The sequence below is a fragment of the Scyliorhinus torazame genome, chromosome 11 (genome assembly GCF_047496885.1).
Source record: "Scyliorhinus torazame isolate Kashiwa2021f chromosome 11, sScyTor2.1, whole genome shotgun sequence".
Classification (NCBI taxonomy): domain Eukaryota; kingdom Metazoa; phylum Chordata; class Chondrichthyes; order Carcharhiniformes; family Scyliorhinidae; genus Scyliorhinus; species Scyliorhinus torazame.
The window spans coordinates 162,249,692-162,269,367 of NC_092717.1; the positions used below are offsets into that span (position 1 = coordinate 162,249,692).

The 19,676-nt window shown below is 49.6% G+C and overlaps 1 protein-coding gene across 5 annotated transcripts in view; it reads left to right on the forward strand.

The window, feature by feature from the left end:
• Positions 1 to 19,676, forward strand: part of LOC140385610 (RNA-binding Raly-like protein) — a 1,446,698-nt gene that overhangs the window by 1,276,757 nt on the left and 150,265 nt on the right. For all 5 annotated transcript variants that reach the window (XM_072467935.1, XM_072467934.1, XM_072467936.1 and 2 more), the window contains one exon: positions 6,696 to 6,859. In XM_072467935.1, the coding sequence (XP_072324036.1) occupies positions 6,696 to 6,859 (164 nt within the window). The remainder of the gene's footprint in view (positions 1 to 6,695; positions 6,860 to 19,676) is intronic.

Below are 19,676 nucleotides of genomic sequence, written 5' to 3' on the forward strand. Positions count from 1 at the left end.
TAGTGGCCAAGAACACTACTTTCCTTAGATTTATTTCATTTGTCTGTGTAATCTACGATTACAATTAGGATTAATTTTTTATTTGTTCATGGGATGTGAGCATCACTAACAATGCTAGCATTTTTTTGCCCATCCTTAATTGCCCTGGAGATTTCCTTCCTGAAAAGACATGGATAAACCTGATCAGTTTCAGAAAATTCCAGTCATTTGGTCACTTTTGCAGACACTAGATTGTAAAATGTTATTTAATTAACCAAATCCAAATTACCCAGGTGTCATGTTGGGATTTAAGCTCATGATCATTAGTCCAGGCCTCTGGACGACTAGTCAAATAACGATACAGCACTTCTGTATCCGATGCAGCAGGGTCCAGGGGCCCAGGTTCGATTCCCGGCTTGGGTCTCTGTCTGTGCGGAGTCTGCACGTTCTCCCCGTGTCTGCGTGGGTTTCCTCCGGGTGCTCCGGTTTCCTCCCACAGTCCAAAGATGTGCAGGTTGGGTGGATTGACCATGATAAATTGCTCTTTGTGTCCAGAAAATGCTAAATGATGGTTACTGGGTTCTGAGGATGTGGTAGATACGTGGGCTTCAGTAGGGTGCTCTTTGTAAGGGCCGGTGCAGACTCGATAGGCTGAATGGCCTCCTTCTGCACTGTAAATTCTATGATTGTATGACATGGTGTTATTCCTCACCATCATTTAAATCCCTCCCCCCCACTTTCCCTCCAGAAATGTGCATTCTTTATATAGAAATGCAAATTCCTTCTTGTGTCAGTGGAGGGCTTAATCAAATAAAGACCTATTGAGCTTTATACTGGTCTTGTTCTTCTCCAAATTTCAAACAGGAAACCTGCCTGACAAGAAATGAAATTTTTATTCTGGCTTTTTCTAAAAATGTGGCCAACTGTGATTAATTCCCAGCACAGTTCAATACCTGATGTCCCCCCTATCCTTGATTATAATGCTGACAGATGCAATTTGAAAAGTCAAGCCAAAGCTCTGGCAGAATATATAACTGTTGTTATCAATCTTCTGAGGTAAAAAAGGCACAACTCTAAACAAGTTTATTCGTTCAGGGTTAACATGAATAATGCAGCCTTATCAGTTCCTCCTCCAGGCTTTGTCTCGTCAGTATAAATCTCATCTGGAATTTGATCAAATGGAGCTTTTCAAACCAGTACCTTATTTGTTTCAAGACAATTTTCTCCAAAGGTCATCCAGATAGTTGTCAACATAGGAGTGCATTTTTAACTAGAAGACCAAGCTGTAATAAACGTGACAGCTATGGAAATGTGGAAGTATGATAGTTCCTTCACCTTTATTTGATGCGTGTGTGAGTAAAATCAGAATATGTGACCTGAGTCACCGAATTGTTATTTTGCCACCCATTTCTGAAGATACAGGATCATCGGGCGACTTTCTGCTGCTTCCAGGGAGCCTCACCCAACACCAACAACAGGCATCGACGTGCACACACTGCGGATTATTTACTGTACATTAAGTTGAATGAATGGAAGATTGAGTGCATTTAGTTACAGCAAGCTGGTTACCCCTCACTGTCCTTATTTTCGGGATTTTTCTCTTTTGTTGCCTGTAGTCAGCTGTGGACCTGTAACCTTGTGATAGTCTGTTTGACTGGCCATTCTTCATACCTGATATGGGGATATGTTTCCACCTTCAACTGCACAAGCATTTAGGGCAGCACGGTAGCACAAGTGGATAGCACTGTGGCTCCACAGCGCCAGGGTCCCAGGTTCAATTCCCCGCTGGGTCACTGTCTGTGCGGAGTCTGCACATCCTCCCCGTGTGTGCGTGGGTTTCCTCCGGGTGCTCCGGTTTCCTCCCACAGTCCAAAGACGTGCACGTTAGGTGGATTGGCCATGATAAATTGCTCTTAGTGACCAAAAAGGTTCGGAGGGGTTATTGGGTTACGGGAATAGGGTGGATGCGAGGGCTTAATTGGGTCGGTGCAGATTCAATGGGCTAATGGCCTCCTTCTGCACTGTAAGTCTATGTTTGTTCATTGTTCCAGCAGGTTGGATTGCCACCTGGTATTCATTTCATTGATTTAAAAGCACATGATCAAACACACCAAATTACTGTCCAGTTGGTGAAGGTGAAATTGCATCCCAGTCGAGAGATAGCAGGGTCTGCTGAAGGATCATTTAGATCCGAAACACTGGACACTATTCTCCCATTTGAAGACCAAGTGCTCCTGCCAGCAGGAAAACCGGAGTGTTCCCGTAGGCATAGGAACGATGCTGACGAGCTATTCTAGGATTCTCAGAATATTTTTGAACATGCTCATGTTGGCCCTGGGAGGAGAGGGGCCCAAATCAGCTGACTGGTCCCCCTCTTCACAGGTACCCAGATCTTAGAATACTGTCGCAGAACCCCCCCCCCCCCCCCCCCAATTTACTAGCAAGGCCCCTCCAATCGCTGACAAGGTCCCATCCCTCCGATCCTCCTTCAGGCCCTGCCCCTTGGCAATACTTACCTGCCGCTTTGCACTCCGAGTAAGGGCAAGGTGTGCCTGTACTTGCCTGTACTTGCCGAGTGGGGTCCTTCAGAAGTGGTGGGGGTCAGGGGGCTTGTGTTGGGATGGAGAGGTTGAGGTCACGGGTCTTTCCTGTGATAGGGGTCTGTGAGATAAAGGTAAACGTCTTACCTATGATGCGGTGGAAACCTTCGAAGAGGTTTTTCAGAGTTATTTTCATTGCCCTTTATCTTTTTCAAGCATGCCTAGAAGCCTAAACACTTTGACCTGCATTGTTTACATTCAATTTCACAGACCATTGTCCTTTAAAAGCCTTTTCATTGACAGGTCCAGGCAGTTTCAAAGGAAGGTCTTCCTTTGTTTATTTATATAGCTCTACAGAGGTCCGTGAAGTTCTTCCTTCTTTCTAGCCACAGTTTTTTTTGAAAGAGGCTACCTCCTTGTTTTGAAGAGTTTGCTAAAAAGCTCAAGTCCTCTGGCTGAGTGCTGCCCCCACACCTGGGGCATGAATTACCAGCCTTTTCATGCCCACCTGGTGGCCCAGCGAGGCCAATGGATCTCACAGAAGGCCTCTCGTGGGATTCCTGATGCTTGAGGCATCTCGTGAGATTAACGCAATTCATCCCACACTGTGCAAAGTCCAGATACACATATCTAAATGAGCCATTCGACTCATTCAAATATGTCTGCGCTGTATTCTCCCAGGGCCCGGGAACAAACGGCCTTGCCAGCAAGACCAGGACTAGATGCCATTTAGTACTGCTCCACACAAATATGGACCAGGCATAATGGCATCTGGGGTATCTGCCAAACCTTTAGACAATTTTGAGTAGTCATAGACAGGGCAGAGTGGTCCCTGGCTCTCCCTCTGGCCCCTGGTTACCATTGTATTGCCATCCTGGCACTGCCAGGCTGGCAGGGGCACTTCCAGGGTGCCTGGGTGGCAACGCCAGGATGCACGGGTGGCACAGCCAAGGTCTGGGCCTGAGGGAGACCATGCCCATGAAAGGGGGGGGGGGTGAAGAGTTGGGGTGAAAGTCGGGGATGAAGGAGCCTAATAAAGGTTGGGGGGAATGAAGGTTAGGGGTCCTGAAAGGTTGTGATGGGGATGAGGGGTGGGAGTCCTGAAAGGGGGGGGGGGGGGGCAAAAAGGGAAGGAGGCCAGAAAAGGTAGGGGGCCCTCAGTGACCCTATACTGGAGTGTCCTCACTTGCGGGGGTAATGCCCATATGTGTGGGGGGTGACATTGCTCATGGTTGGGCTTGTGGGGACCCTCAAACTCACTTAGAGATCAGGGAATCCTTTCAAATCGGTGCCTCAATCTCTGATGACCCGGTCTCACCAGTGAATTCAGCTCCCAGTGTTGAAAACATTTCTAGGTGTGGGCTTGATCTGGGAGAAACTCCCCAAGGCCCAAATATGAGTGAATAGCAGTGTGGATCTCACCCAAAAAGCCGGCAGGAAACACCCCGCCAAACTCACCCAAAACGACACTTAGAAATGTTTTTCTTGAATCACGCCCCCTGGTCTTTCTGGAAAGTCCTTTATTATCCAATAATCTTTGTGTTAAGTCTATGTCTGCAGCAATGTGAATTCAGCACAAATATCAAAATTCAATACAGTACCATTATTTCCATTGTGACTATTCTAAATTGATGGCTTCGCACTAAAGTAACTCCAGGATGGCTGAACTCATTGGCAAAGGCTATATGATATTCCTAAATGCAATGCATAATCAGTTTATCGGAATTTTTATTTTCCTGCATGAGTTTCTAAAATGTCTTTCATGGATGTGGGTGTCACTGATTCGGCCTACATTACATTAGGCTGGTAAATTTGCAATAGAAATTTAAGAGACATTCAAAAGATTGACATAGCCAGGAACTCAAGGACCTCGATGTTCCCTGTTGGGTCATGAACCTAACATCAGCCTCCATTACGGTTCGTGAAGCTGAAGTGGCCATAGCACGACTCATGATCCTCCTGGAGATGGCCAATTATAAACATCCTCTGGGAGCCCTGTGCAGTTAAGGACAGCAGACAGGCCAGGGAAGCAGGAGGCCTGACCAGGGGGTGTGCTGCAATGTACGACCAGCAGCCCTATCGGGATGGGTGGGTGCTGCTGAGGCAGGCAAGAGACTGCCAGGGCATTTCAGAATGAGGGTGCTTTCTGCAACATTACAAAAATAATTAATTGTGGAATCATTATGGAGCGGGTATCTCTCCTCTGGGTGACCATCACATCCTAATAGGTCCACGTGCTGGGGTGATGGAGAGGAGACATAAATCTCAATTCACCAGCCCCAAGCCTCTTGCCACAAAGCTGGCTCCACATTAGTTCCAGGCTCCAGGCTGAGCGGGAAGATCCCATCCCTGCCATCTCCCTTCACAAAATTGGCCTATTAACCTGATTCTGTTGGGGTGGAGGTTGGCTTCTCCACCCTGTGCCTCAGCGTGGGGGGAGGGGGGATCCGCTGGAGTTCTTAACACTCGAGAAAGTAAAGTTCGAGTTGAGGGGACGGATGGGCTTTGTTTATTATGCATTTTCAAAAATTGAATGACATCGAACATTAGGCGTGGGTGTTGGGGTTGTTGGAATTTATAGGTTATTGGTGATTATGTACGGGATGGTTGTGGATTCTTGATTCTTTTTCTTTCTTCTGTATTTCAAATGTTGGGGGCTGTTTGGGGGTGGGTAGGATAAAGGGGTTGTTGGCCTGGGGATTGCCATTGTATTTGTTATTGTTGATTATTTGTTGGTGGGTGTTTATTTGATGAAAATGTGAAAAAGGAGAATAAAAAAAAAAAATTTGAACTAAAAGCAGGCATTTCGACCCTTTTTAAAGTCAAGATCCAACATCTGTTTGAATTCCCCTTGCTCAAGATAACTGAAGGCAAAAATAAGCTCAGAACCTCAGTATCATTCTTTTCTTCTTTTTCCCAACCAGCAGCTGGGAAAATTAGCAGGAAAGCTTAGCAGAAAGGCAACAGCTTGAATCCAGTGCAGGACAGTCCCTGGCTCTCCATTTCACTGCTGGGTTTTCCAAGACCCAAGCAGGATTAAATTTAAATCACTGCTTCCCAGCTGTGGGAGTCTGTTTTAAACATTGTAATGAGGTGGGGCAGTAAAAGGCCTATTGGCTGAGATGAGCGTGCAATCAGGTGTAATGCCTGGATCTGGTATGTCTCTCTTGTGGGGACCATGAATTGGATTCAATTTGAATTGGTTTTTGGAGGAGGCGAGGAGCTGGATTAGTGGTTCGCCCCTGTCCACACTCTGAGCTCTGGCTTTGTAACTCTGATAAAGTAATTTTTAAAAACTACGATAGGTTTGTGAGGGCCAAGCTCAGTCCTGTTGTGCAATTTTTAAGGTGTCAATTTAAAGTGGGAAACAAATGACGTCTGTTTGCCAAATCCAAATATCCCCTGCCCCACCGGAATTCTGCTCTTTAGCTTGACTCGCTCCGTGCAAGGCCACAGGAGTTACAGCAGTGTTGTGTTCTGTGGCTTCCCTGATCATGAAGGTACACATTAAACACAAAGACATGATTGCTATAAGTATTTATTCTTGACACGCTGGATGGTAATCCTGCATTTCTATGTACAAACAATTCTGTCTACGTTACTGTGAACCTAAGGTGGGAAATGACTGTCCCCTTGTATATCCTACTACCAAATGCCTGTGTCTTGTCCATCCCCCGGTATATATATGTGTGTCTGTATGGATGACTGGTTCCACCTGCTGGCGGGAGGTCATAAATGTCCTTACATGTATTGGTCAGTGGCTTTGTACACTGGTGCTGTTATATATAGATATCTACATCGGTACAACTATGCACCATTATACATAGATATGCCTATGTGCATTTCACCACAAGCAGCAATTTACATAAAACCGCTATTCTGTGGTGGGATTTCATGTATTTTTGCTTTTAGTTCCAAAATGGAACTAAAAGCTCACCCTATGTTTTTGCCATCCATGTTAGGCGATAATCTCAATTCTCGGAATATAAAACTGAGAAGCCATACCGCCCCTGAAGTGCGCTCATTCATTGAGTGGCTTGGTGTAGCTGAAGTCATTTATTGGAGTTATTTTAGTGTCTTGAAAACTGGCGTACAGGTGCTAACTTTGTCATTTAAATATGCAAGTAAAGCCACAGTTGCATTTTGTATTTTAAACGTAAGCGTTTTTGTTTACAGGATGTTTGATTACCATGGCCGTGTTCCACCACCACCTCGTGCTATTATACCAATAAAACGCCCACGTGTCACAATACCTGTCACACGTAGAGGAAAGGGTGGTTTTCCAATGAAAGGAGGTCCACGTTCCACAATCACAGGGACAGCATCCGCAGGACCAAAATGTAAGCCTCTGCTAATTGCACATGCTAAGCTAATCACAAGTTTTGGAAAATCCTCAGCTATACATCAGCATAAATGCTATCTCAGCAATAGATGTCACCTCTGCCTCTTTATGCTTGTAAAATCTTTTTATTGAAAACATTAAGATAATGGAAAAATGCTAAAAATATTCATTATGATTCGCATTGCAATTTTGGGACGTGAGATAATTTAGAACACGTGAATCTGGCATTTGTCCAGGTTTTTTTCATAGGCAAAAGGGATTGTCATTGTGCAATAATCAGCACATTCATCACATCTGTGAAAAAGCACTGGGGTAGGATGAAAATACAATGTTATGAAATGGATGCTTTGCAGAATGAACTGAGTCTGTTAGACTGGGGTCTAAATCCATGGAATGCCAAGCCACGCATAATCCCAATGGTGTATCAAAGAGTACCAAAGGAGCAATATAAATTCACTATTGGACTCTATAATCATAATTTAGATTCTACGCAGGTGTGTTAAGTTCCCTTAATGAGCCCCCTTGTCTGGGCCTGACCAATTTTGGCTGGCACCGGGGTTCACAATTACGTACGGGGGGCTGGGGTGGAAGGCTAGAGATCGCAAAGGGGCTGAGGTAGTCTTGCATATGTCCAGGCAATATTTTGGTTGATAGTGGCTAGGTTTTATCCATGGATAATTGTTGGCCATTGGAGACATAGATTCGTGGAGCATAACAAAATCGTTATCATGAGTCTTCAACTTGTTTGTGAGATACTCACACTTTACCTGGGACAGCCCTTCTGTCGGACAATCCTTGTTCCAGGAAATATCGGACATAAAGGCCCTGGAGAGAGCCTTTATGGTGTCTTGAGCTGTTACTCTGTTAACCAATATCCTGCCATCAGTTTGATGGCATTGGTCATAATCTTTCACGAATCAGAGGCCTCCCGAAAAAAGACAAGGGGCAGAATTTTCCCCCCAAAATGACAAGGTGTAATTTTTTGCGTGGAAATCGATGTTCTGATGTAATTCCTCCCGCACTTAATCAATGTTTTGGAAGGGAGTGTGATTTGTTCCGACATTGAGCGGGGCAGGGCCTAAACAGACCGGCAGGTCCGGCTCCTCCGAGATTGGAGAGCCTTTTTAAAGGGCACCCCAATCTCGGAATAACGCTACAGACCCTCCATCACCCTTCTCGCCGGCAGAAGGCCCCTCCCCATTTGCCGGCATCAAGGGCAGGATTCTCCATCATGCCGCGCCACATTTCTGGTTCAGCACGCCGGCGGGATGCTCCGTTACGCCGGCTGGTCAATTGGGTTTCCCATTGTGGGGCAGCCCTATGCCATTGGGATACCCCCGGGCTGCCGGCAAAACGGAGCATCCCGCCGGCGGAGAATTCTGCCCCAGGTATTCCCAATCACCCGTAGGCGTACTCCCCCAGGTGAGTGGCACTCCATTATGGGGGTCACCAAATGCCCGTTCCCCTCCTTCTCTGCCTTCCTCATCTGTCACCCCCTCTGGCACTGCCCCGGCACCCTGACAGTGCCAATTTGGAAGTGCCGCGTGCCAGGCTGAAGTACCATGTCACCAACCACCCGGGGACTACAATGGCCTCTGCGCCCCCGGCATGGTTATCCCGTCTGCTCTCCAATTGTACAGACCAGCAGTGATTCACACCCGCTTCACATTGTGCCGGCGGGTGAGAGAACCGCGGGAGCCCGCAAAACCCGTCGTAAAACAGATCCTGCATATGTAAATATGCTAATTTACCACACACTCCCTGGTGTAAATCCTGTTTCAGTGCTCATCTGGTATATTCCTGATATAGCAGGACTTATGCCAGGCACAACACGGCTGGAAAATCACCCCTAAGACCTCAAAAAATACAAAACACCTCCTGTCAAAATGCTCCAAGGACAGGCTTGATAGGACAAGGAGGGTAATCATCTTGCCCAAAATGGGGGAGTTTGAGTTGCATAGGAAAATAAAAAGTCAAAAATCTGAAACAATCTTCTCACTTCAGGGGGTGGATTCGTCATTGCCCGACGCCAGTATCGGGATTCCCAGTCAAGCAGAGCAGAGCATGGAACGACAAAGGAAAAACATGGGGCTGGATTCTCCATTTCAGGGACTATGTCCCCATGCCGTTGTGAAAACTATGGTCTTTTACGCCAGAGAAACTGGCATCAAATGGCCATAGATTCACAGCCTATCGTGGAGCTCACAGCTCCAGCTGCCGGTATGGCCCCCTGCACTTCCAGGTCAGAGGCCGCACATGCGCATGGCGGCGGCCTCCAGTGGCCGCACCGTGTTCCATGGCGGACTCAGACCGCGGACCTGGACCACGGAAATAGTGCACCCGATCGTCCACGCGCCCGACTCGGACCGCCCGCAAAATTGAAGCCCATTCCCAAATGAGGCACCCACTGCCCTCCGATCAGCACGCCCCCAACTGTGGCGGCCCGGGCTGAGTCCGTAGCCGCCACGCGAGATTCCCGAACGGCAGGACCACATTAGAGATACGCCGTCAGGTGTTTGGCTGGTCGGGGGCAGAAAATAGCGGGGAGTGCCTCAAGCAATGGTCTCAAGTGGTGGATACTAGACGTGGCATACTCCCTGAGTACGCCGCTTTTCAGGGAGCGGAACCGGTGCCAATGGGAATGGCTGGAAGACTAGCAAGGCATCAGTCCATTTTTGGCCTCACACCTGATTCAACAGGCCACCGAGTCTAAGCGAGGAGCAAGCCTACCATTCTCTCCCAGGAGTTGAGTTGGTTGTTGGAACCTTTGAAGGCAGCTGCGTGACTCCAACATAAGTGTTTCTATTTTTAACCACAGTTGTTTGTGTCGTGTTGGGTGTTCTGATATACAAACGAACCAACGCGGTTGTAGATGGTACAACTCTGTTTTATTATTCTGTATAATAACAACTGTTAACTTCTGGCTGTGGTTCGTACTTCACCAGTTAACCTGTGGACCCAGTCCTAGCACTATCTTAGAGAGGCACTCAGCACATGGTGTATGTCTGAGTGGCATGCTGTGAGCTCTGTGCTCTGAGCTATCTCCTGGTGGAATGAGCGGGAACTGTGGTGTTCCCTGTTTTATAGTGCGTGTGCTCTCACTGGTGATTGGCCATGATGTTGCGTGTGTGTTGATTGGTCTGTCGACTTGTCCATCAGTGTGTGTGTGTGATTGCACCATGATATGTTGATATGGATATCATGACATCCCCCCCTTTTCACAAGAATATGTGCCTACATGGTAATAAATATTGGTGTGTACTGAGTGCGGCTGAGTATGTGTGTGCAATATTTACAACATGTACATGAGGCTAAACTATATGCATGGGAAGGTGTCAGGTGCAACATAGCAACGAGGTTGTACCACAAACAAAACAAGTGCAATCATCAAATATCGAAAGAGAATGACAAAAAGAGAAACACGTTAACATTGTTGCACAACAATGCAGTGAGTCCAATGTGCAAACAGGCTCATAAGTCCAGCCTAGTAGGTGGGCAACGAATTTGGGTTGACCGCCTCAAGGGTGGGTCAGGATCCACTGGCTGAGGAATGGGCCTGGCCATAGAGGAATAGGCAGAGTGAGGCACCATGATATGTTAATATGGATATCATGACAGTTTGGGCCTCAGGAAATCTGACAGGTAAAAGGAGGTGAGAAGGGCTGCTTTAATTTGGAAAATGCCTTTACAACATTACTTGTGAGTCAGGAGATCATCCTGCAAACCTAACAATTTAAGCTGCAAGCACTTGGTCATCTCTGTGATAACTCACCAATCCACTCTGTGTGATCACTGACTTACCCCCAATCTCCATCCTTCCCCCTCCCAATTTTACTCTGGTCCTCACATCTTTACCTTCAATTTCCAACCAAACCTCCCCATCTCTCCCTCTGACCTCCCATTACACCTTCTAACCTCCCCATCTCTCCATTTGACCTCTCATCTCTCCTTCTGACCTCCCCTTCTCTCCCTTTGACCTCCCCATCTCTCCATCTGACCTCCCATCTGTCCCTCCGACTCCCCATTCTCCCTCTGACCTCACGTCTCACCCTCTGACCTCCCATCTCTCCCTCTGACCTCCCCATCCCTCCCTCTGACCTTCCATCTCTTCCTCTGACCTCCCATCGCTCCCTCTGACCTTCCCATCTTTCCCTCTGACATCTCCATCTCTCCCTGACATCTCCCATCACTCCATCTGACCGCTACATCTCTCCCTCTGACCTCTCAATCTCTCCCTATAACCTCCCCATCTCTCCATCTAACCTTCCCATCTCTTCTTCCTCTCTCTCCCTCTGACCTCCCATCTTTCCTCCAAACATCCGCACCAAAATCTGTACGAATTTGGAATCTGCTCTCCTTATGGTTTTGCAATGGTGGCAGGATAGACAAATTTAGTTTCCTACCCAAGTTCCAGTTTAAAAATATATTTTTCTCCTTTTCAATATTGCCCCTTTCTGCTTCATTACACAAGTGCATAGAGGGAACTGGGTGGGAAGGAGTTGACTCTCAGGCATCTCCATCAGTGTTTCATTGTAAGCAGTCAAGCTGGCAGTGGATGCTTGGTTTATGGGAAATGAAAATTGCTAGTTACATACAGTTCCTCTATAATACATAGTAATGAGATGCATCAATTACTGTTATTGGTGAGCAAAAGTCTTCATAATACCTTTAATTTACAAAATTGGTGTCATCCTTTGCCTCAAGTGTACAATCAGTACACAGAGAATCTTAAATATAAAACCTAAATGAAATTCATGAATCTCCCCAAGAACGATTTGATAGAATTTTAATAAGGGTGGTTCTCTATAAATAGAAGTCAGAAATCAAAAAGCGATTTCTTCAGTTGAAGTGTACTGCAGTGAAGCCTGAAGTTACCAGAATTCAGTTTATTTCTGTGTTGCTGAGCTGCATCCTTGTTATTGCAGTGAAGCTGAAAAATAATGGCTGTTCTGCCTGTTGGTCCTTCAGTGCCCATGTAAAATGGAGATCTTGATTTCCACTCACCTGGTAGGAGGCCTTGCTCAAATATCCCAGCTAGGGATTCTCCATGATGGTGAAGCTGCTGGGTTAGCTGCCCTTCCTCCTTTATGCAGCCCTCCTCAGGACTCATATCATTTTGCCCACTCGGACCTTGAAGCCCAAACCTTTACTCGGGAAATTGGGACTAATTACCTCGCCCAAGAGACCCACTCACTCCGGTTAACGCAGAATATGTAAAGCAAAGGAGACTTTTTGGGCTCTCACCATGTCTACTCTCCAGTTCTCACATTCCAGCTGGCAATTCGGGGTAGGCATTCTAATGTGCCCATCCCTCAAATTTGGGCTGGAGCCTGGGGCTGTTGTGCGTGGACAGGGGTTCTGGTCTGCTGCACTGGGACTGCTTGAACAGACTCCAAGGGGTTTTGGCGGCCAATGTTTCTATACCGCTGGCATCAATTTATGCATTCATTTACATTTGTCCATTTTTTCTACAAGGTCACAATGTAAAACATTATGGAAACGATGCAAGAATATATGTGAAGGCCTGTTGGGAGTATCTATTTTATTGCCTTTGTATTTTTTAACATTTTTTAAATAAATGTTTTTTATTGGGTTTTTGAACAAAGTATATTTACCGTTATGTACACAGAATAATATATATATATATATAGAAGAGAAGGGCACACACAAACATACCAAAAAAAAGTAATAATAAAATAGAAATAAGTATTTTTGAACTTAATCTGTGAACCAAAATTCTTAAAATGACAGCTGAAAGTTTTTTTAAATCTCTGTGACTAAAGGCACAGTTACAGGTGCCTGCTGAAGTCAAATTGAGTAGTGCCCATATAGCTGTTGCCAGCATTTACACTGATAAAACAGCTCCTCTGTCTGGGTGCCAGGACTTAGGCTCTGATTTCTGTAGGCTGAAGTGTCAGGATAAGGGTTTGAGTAGTGTAAATGTGGCCATCAGTTTCTCGCAATTCAAACTATTAACTATCATTGTGAAAGGCTTTTCTGTATATGCTGAATCAGTGGAATGTTTTTAATTGTCTGTAAGTATTTATTATGTTAGCAATCTGCCTTCTAACGCCAGTGCAATAGGTACTGCAGCAGCTCTCACCTGATCTTTTGACTTGTGATTCAGAACTAATGTTCCCTTAGCCAAGCTGTTCCAGTACAGCTGCAGAACTGACACTCTACAATATGGAAAATTTTCCAGTTATGTCCTGAGCACAAAAAGCAGGACAATTTCAGTCTGGCCAGTTACCATTTCTTCTCAATCATCAGCAAAGTGATGAGTAATGTTATTGACGGCATCATTTGTAGCATATGCAGCAAGACCTAGACAATATTCAGGCTTGGGCTGATAAGTGGCAAGTAACATTCCTGCCACACAAGTGCCAAGCAAAGACCATCTCCTACAAGACATAGGGCAGGATTCTCTGACTCCCCGACGGGTCGGAGAATCCCCGGGGGGGCAGCGCGAATCCCGCCCCGACGCTGTCTGCCGTATTCCCCGGCGCCATTTTTTGGGCGGGGGCGGGATTCTCCCCCCCCCCCCCCCCCCGGCAATTCTCCGGGCCCCAATGGGCCGAGCGGATGTCCATTAGTCGTACGTCGGCGGGGGCAGTCCTCGGGGGAGGGGGGGGGGAGCGCGGGGGGATCTGACCCGGGGGGGGGGCTCCCACGGAGGCCTGGCCCGCGATCGTGGCCCATCGATCTGCGGGCGGGCCTGTTCCGTGGGGGCACTTCTTTATTCTGCGCCGGGTCCCTGTAGGGCTCCGCCATGGCCGGCGCGGAGAAGAGAACCCTCCGCGTATGCGGCAAAATACGACGGCCGGTCTGCGCATGCACGGAATCACGCCGGTGGTTCTGCGCATGCGCGAGATCACGGCGGCCATTCCGCGCATGTGCAAACTCACGCAGTCCCTTTGGCATTGGCTGGAGTGGCGCCAACCCCTCCGGCGTCCACCTAGCCCCCTGGACAGATGAGAATTCATCACCTTGGGGGCCCGTTGACTCCGGAGTCGTTGGCGCCGGTTTTTCCCCCGGCGTGGGGACTTAGTCCCCAGAAGGGAGAATCCCGCTGATCATGTGACCATCTCCCTTTGATTTTCAATGACATTATTATAGTTGAATCCTCCCTCCATCAACATCCCAGAAGTTACCATTCCAGAAATGAAATGGAACCAGCCAGATGAATGGTTACATGAGCGAGTCAGAGGCTGGAAATTCTGAGGCAATTAACTCACCTCCTGATCCACCAAAGCCTCTCCACCATCTACAAGGCAAGACAATGGTGGAATACTCTGCACTTGTCTCGTGAGTGCAGCACCAACAACACTCAAGAAGCAAAACACCATTCAAAACAACACAGCCTGATTGATCGGCACCCTATCCACCACAGAATCAGAATGAGAATGAGAAAAATACAGTGCACAAAAGGCCCTTTGGCCCATCGAGTTTAGCACCGGCACATTGTAGCGCACAATGACTTACGAGAGAGACGAGTAGTGATGAAGTCGATGAGGCTTTATTAAGCGAGACTTGTCCCCAGCAGTTCAGCAACAGAATGAAGCGGCGGGGAGAAGCTCGGGTTCTTATACTCCGCCTTCAGGGCGGAGCCAGGAGTCAACAGCCAACCAGGACCCGGGATCTGTCAGCCAATAGCATCACGGCTTCACAGTCCCATATGACCCCTAATACATACCACCACATTCACCCCTTGTTAAAAATGAACCCGGCGGGGTGGTGGTTCGCATGGTGGTAGGGGTTTACAAGGCTGGTCCTGGGAGGAAAATTTCGGGCATGTTATTACAGTTTTAGCCCTACACTGGGCTATGTACAAGGTTTGTGGAACTATTTACAATATTAGTAAGAGAAATTTTTTTTGTTACAGTCCAACAACATTCTTGGTGTCACGCCGATGCCACGAGTCGAGCGGGTGGTCTGGTCTTCCTCATCGATCGCCTCAGCCCCGGTGGTGGTGCAGGTGCTTGTTCCGGCGTTGTCGTCTCCGCCAGCATTTCGGTGTTTGTTCCTGTTTTACTCCTGGGCGGGCACGGGAGGAGGACCGATCCTCCCGGGAAGGGGGCGGTCGCGGGGTGCGCCGGTGGCAGGGAGGGGATGATCGGTGTCGGGGGGGGTGTGTGTGTTGCCGGCGGGCGCCAGGTCTCGCAGGGAGACCGTGTCCTGTCGGCCGTCGGGGTACGCCACGTAGGCGTACTGCGGGTTCGCGTGGAGGAGGTGAACCCTCTCGACCAACGGGTCCGACTTGTGCGCCCGCACATGTTTCCGGAGCAAGATGGGTCCTGGGGCGGCCAGCCAGGTCGGCAGCGATGTTCCGGAGGAGGACTTCCTGGGGAAGACAAGGAGGCGCTCATGGGGCGTTTGGTTAGTGGTGGTACACAGCAGCGACCGGATGGAGTGGAGAGCGTCCGGGAGGACCTCCTGCCACCGGGAAACTGGGAGATCCCTGGACCATAGGGCCAGTAGGACGGTCTTCCAGACCGTGCCGTTCTCCCTCTCTACTTGCCCGTTCCCCCGGGGGTTGTAGCTGGTCGTCCTGCTCGAGGCTATGCCCTTGCTGAGCAGGAACTGGCGCAGCTCGTCACTCATGAAGGAGGACCCCCTGTCGCTATGGATATATGCGGGGCATATATGACTGTGGCCGCTGTCATGTCGGGGCAGGGGATAGCGAAGGGGAAACGGGAGTACTCGTCCACCACGTTCAGGAAGTATGTGTTGCGGTCGGTGGAGGGGAGGGGCCCTTTGAAATCCAGACTGAGGCATTCAAAGGGGCGGGAAACCTTGATCAGGTGCGCTCTATCCGGCCTGAAAAAGTGCGGTTTGCACTCCGCGCAGATGTGGCAGTTCCTTGTGACTGTACGGACCTCCTCCACAGAGTAGGGGAGGTTGTGGGACTTTATAAAATGGTAGAACCGAGTGACCCCCGGGTGGCAGAGGTCCTCGTGGAGGGCTTGGAGACGGTCTATTTGTGCGTTGGCACATGTGCCGCGGGATAGGGCATCGGACGGCTCGTTCAGCTTTCCAGGACGGTACAAGATCTCGTAGTTGAAGGTGGAGAGCTCGATCCTCCACCTTAAGATCTTGTCATTTTTAATTTTGCCCCGCTGTGCATTATCGAACATGAAGGCTACCGACCGTTGGTCGGTGAGGAGAGTGAATCTCCTGCCGGCCAGGTAATGCCTCCAATGTCGCACAGCTTCCACTATGGCTTGGGCTTCCTTTTCCACTGAGGAGTGGCGGATTTCTGAGGCGTGGAGGGTTTGGGAGAAAAAGGCCACGGGTCTGCCCGCTTGGTTAAGGGTGGCCGCCAGAGCTACGTCGGAGGCGTCGCTCTCGACCTGGAAGGGGAGGGACTCGTCGATGGCGCGCATCGTGGCTTTTGCGATATCCGCTTTGATGCGGCTGAAGGCCTGGCGAGCCTCTGTCGACAGGGGGAAGGTAGTGGTCTGTATTAGCGGGCGGGCCTTGTCTGCATACTGGGGGACCCACTGGGCGTAATATGAAAAGAACCCCAGGCAACGTTTCAGGGCTTTGGAGCAGTGGGGGAGGGGAAATTCCATAAGGGGGCGCATGCGTTCGGGGTCGGGGCCTATTATCCCATTGCGCACTACGTATCCCAGGATGGCCAACCGGTTTGTGCTAAAAACGCACTTTTCCTCGTTGTATGTGAGGTTCAAGGCGTTAGCGGTCTGGAGGAATTTTTGGAGGTTGGCGTCGTGGTCCTGCTGATCGTGGCCGCAGATGGTTACGTTGTCGAGATACGGGAACGTGGCCTGCAACCCGTGCTGGTCAACCATTCGGTCCATCTCCCGTTGGAAGACCGAGACCCCGTTCGTGACACCAAATGGGACCCTTAGGAAGTGGTATAGACGCCCGTCTGCCTCGAAGGCTGTGTACTTGCGGTCACCTGGGCGGATGGGGAGCCGGTGGTAGGTGGACTTGAGGTCCACGGTGGAGAAAACCTTATACTGGGCAATCCGATTTACCATGTCGGATATGCGGGGGAGAGGGTACGCATCTAACTGTGTGTACCTGTTGATGGTCTGGCTATAGTCTATGACCATCCTTTGCTTCTCCCCGGTCTTTACTACTACCACCTGGGCTCTTCCGGGACTATTGCTGGCCTGGATTATGCCTTCCTTCAGCAACCGCTGGACTTCAGACCGAATAAATATCCGGTCCTGGGCGCTGTACCGTCTGCTCCTAGTGGCGACGGGTTTGCAATCCGGGGTGAGGTTTGCAAACAAGGACGGCGGTTCAACCTTGAGAGTTGCGAGGCCGCAGATAGTGAGTGGGGGTATTGGGCCGCCGAATTGAAATGTTAGGCTCTGCAGGTTACACTGGAAATCTAATCCCAGTAATGTGGGCGCGCAGAGTTGGGGAAGGACGTAGAGCCTGTAGTTTTTAAACTCCCTCCCTTGCACCATTAGGTTCGCGATGCAGAAACCCTTTGATCTCTACGGAGTGGGATCCTGCAGCTAGGGAAATCTTTTGCGTACTTGGATGGATGGTCAGAAAACAGCGTCTTACCGTGTCTGGGTGAATGAAACTTTCGGTGCTCCCGGAGTCGATTAGGCATGATGTCTCGTGTCCGTTGATCAGCACCATTGTTGTCGTCGTCTGGAGCATCCGGGGCCGTGATTGATCCAGCGTCACCGAAGCCAGTCGTGGTCGTAGTGTCTCGGCGTCTTCTTCGGACCCCGTGGAGCCGTCGACGCTGGGGTCCTTTGTTGTCATCCAAGATGGCGGCGTCCATGAATCGCACGCGGCCGGGGGTGGACAAAATGGCCGCCCCCATGGATTGCACGTGGTCGGGGGTGGACAAAATGGCCGCCCCAATGAATCGCACGTGGCTGGGGGTCACAAGATGGCGGCGCCCATCCTCCCCTGGTGGTGCCCGGGACCCAAAATGGCGGCGCCCGCGGGTCGCACATGGGGCGCTGGGGGGGGTTGAGGAGAGTTTGGGATGCGCTGGGCACGTTCTTCTCCGGGGATTGCGGCGACCCCCCGGGACCGGCACACAGCCGCGTAATGGCCCTTCTTGCCGCAGCTTTTGCAAATAGCTGCGCGGGCCGGGCAGCGCTGCCGGGGGTGTTTCGCTTGCCCGCAGAAATAGCAGCGGGCCCCCCCGGGATGGTCTGGCGCTTTAACCGCGCAAGCCTGTGAGGGAGGGGGGGGGTTTGTCGCGACGGGGGTCCACGGAGCCCAAGGGGCTGCCGCGCGGTCGGGGCCGTAGGCGCGGGTGTTTTGCGAGGCCACATCTAGGGAAGCTGCAATGGCCCGTGCCTCTGAGAGTCCTAGCGACTCTCTTTCAAAAAGTCTTTGGCGGATTTGGGAAGAGTTCATACCTGCCACAAACGCATCGCGAATTAGCATGTCCGTGTGTTCGATCGCGTTCACCGGCGGGCAGCTGCAGCCCCGTCCCAAAATTAGCAGCGCGGCGTAGAATTCTTCTAACGATTCTCCGGGACTTTGCCGTCTCGTTGCGAGTTGGTAGCGTGCGTAGACCTGGTTCACGGGGCGAACGTAGATGCTCTTCAGTGCTGCGAGCGCCGTCGGGAAATCCTCTGCGTCTTCTATGAGAGGGTAAATTTCCGGGCTTACCCTCGAATGCAGGACCTGCATTTTCTGGTCTTCTGTGATCCGGCCGGGGGCCGTTCGGAGGTAGCCTTCAAAACAAGCTTGCCAGTGTTTAAAAACTGCTGCCGAGTTCGCTGCGTGGGGGCTGATCCGCAGGCGTTCCGGGGCGATCCGGAGCTCCATAGTCCTTTAAGCTCGCTTAATAAATTGTAGCGCACAATGACTTACGAGAGAGACGAGTAGTGATGAAGTCGATGAGGCTTTATTAAGCGAGACTTGTCCCCAGCAGTTCAGCAACAGAATGAAGCGGCGGGGAGAAGCTCGGGTCCTTATACTCCGCCTTCAGGGCGGAGCCAGGAGTCAACAGCCAACCAGGACCCGGGATCTGTCAGCCAATAGCATCACGGCTTCACAGTCCCACATGACCCCTAATACATACCACCACACACATGGCAACTGATCTGCCAATCCTAATCCCATTTGCCAGCACGCACTTGGCCCATAGCCCCAAATGTTAAGACATGTCAAGTACTCATCCAGGTACTTTTTAAAAGTATGTGAAGAAACCCACCTCCACTACCCTCCCAGGCAATGCATTCCAGACCGTCACCACCCTTTGGGTAAAAAAGGTTTTCCTCAAATCCCCCCGGACCGCACCTTGAACTCGTGTCCTCGCGTAACCGACCTCTCTTCATAACAAAAATGTTCCATCCCAGGCAACATCCTGGTGAAACGTCTCTGCACCTGCTCCAGTCCCATCACATCCTTCCTATAATGTGGCGACCAGAACTGCACACAGTACTATGTTCTATATAACTCCAACATGACTTCCTTGCTTTTGTAATCCATGCCTCAATTGATAAAAGGTAAGTGTATGCCTTTTTCACCACCTTATTAACCTAGCCTTCTGCCTTCAGAGATTTATTTACAAACACACCAAGGTCTCTTTGTTCCTCAGGACTTCCCAGTGTGGTGCCATTCATCAAATATTTCCTTGTCAAATTGCTCCTTTCCAGGATTAAATTCTATCTGCCACTTTTCTGCCCATTTGGCCATCCTGCCTATATCTTCCTGCAACCGAAGACTCTCAGCCTCACTGTTAACCACTCGGCCTATCTTTGTGCCATCGCAAACTTACTGATCCTGCCCCCCCCCCCCCACATAGTCATCCAAGTCATTTATATAAATGACGAATAACAGGGGACCCAGCACAGATCCCTGTG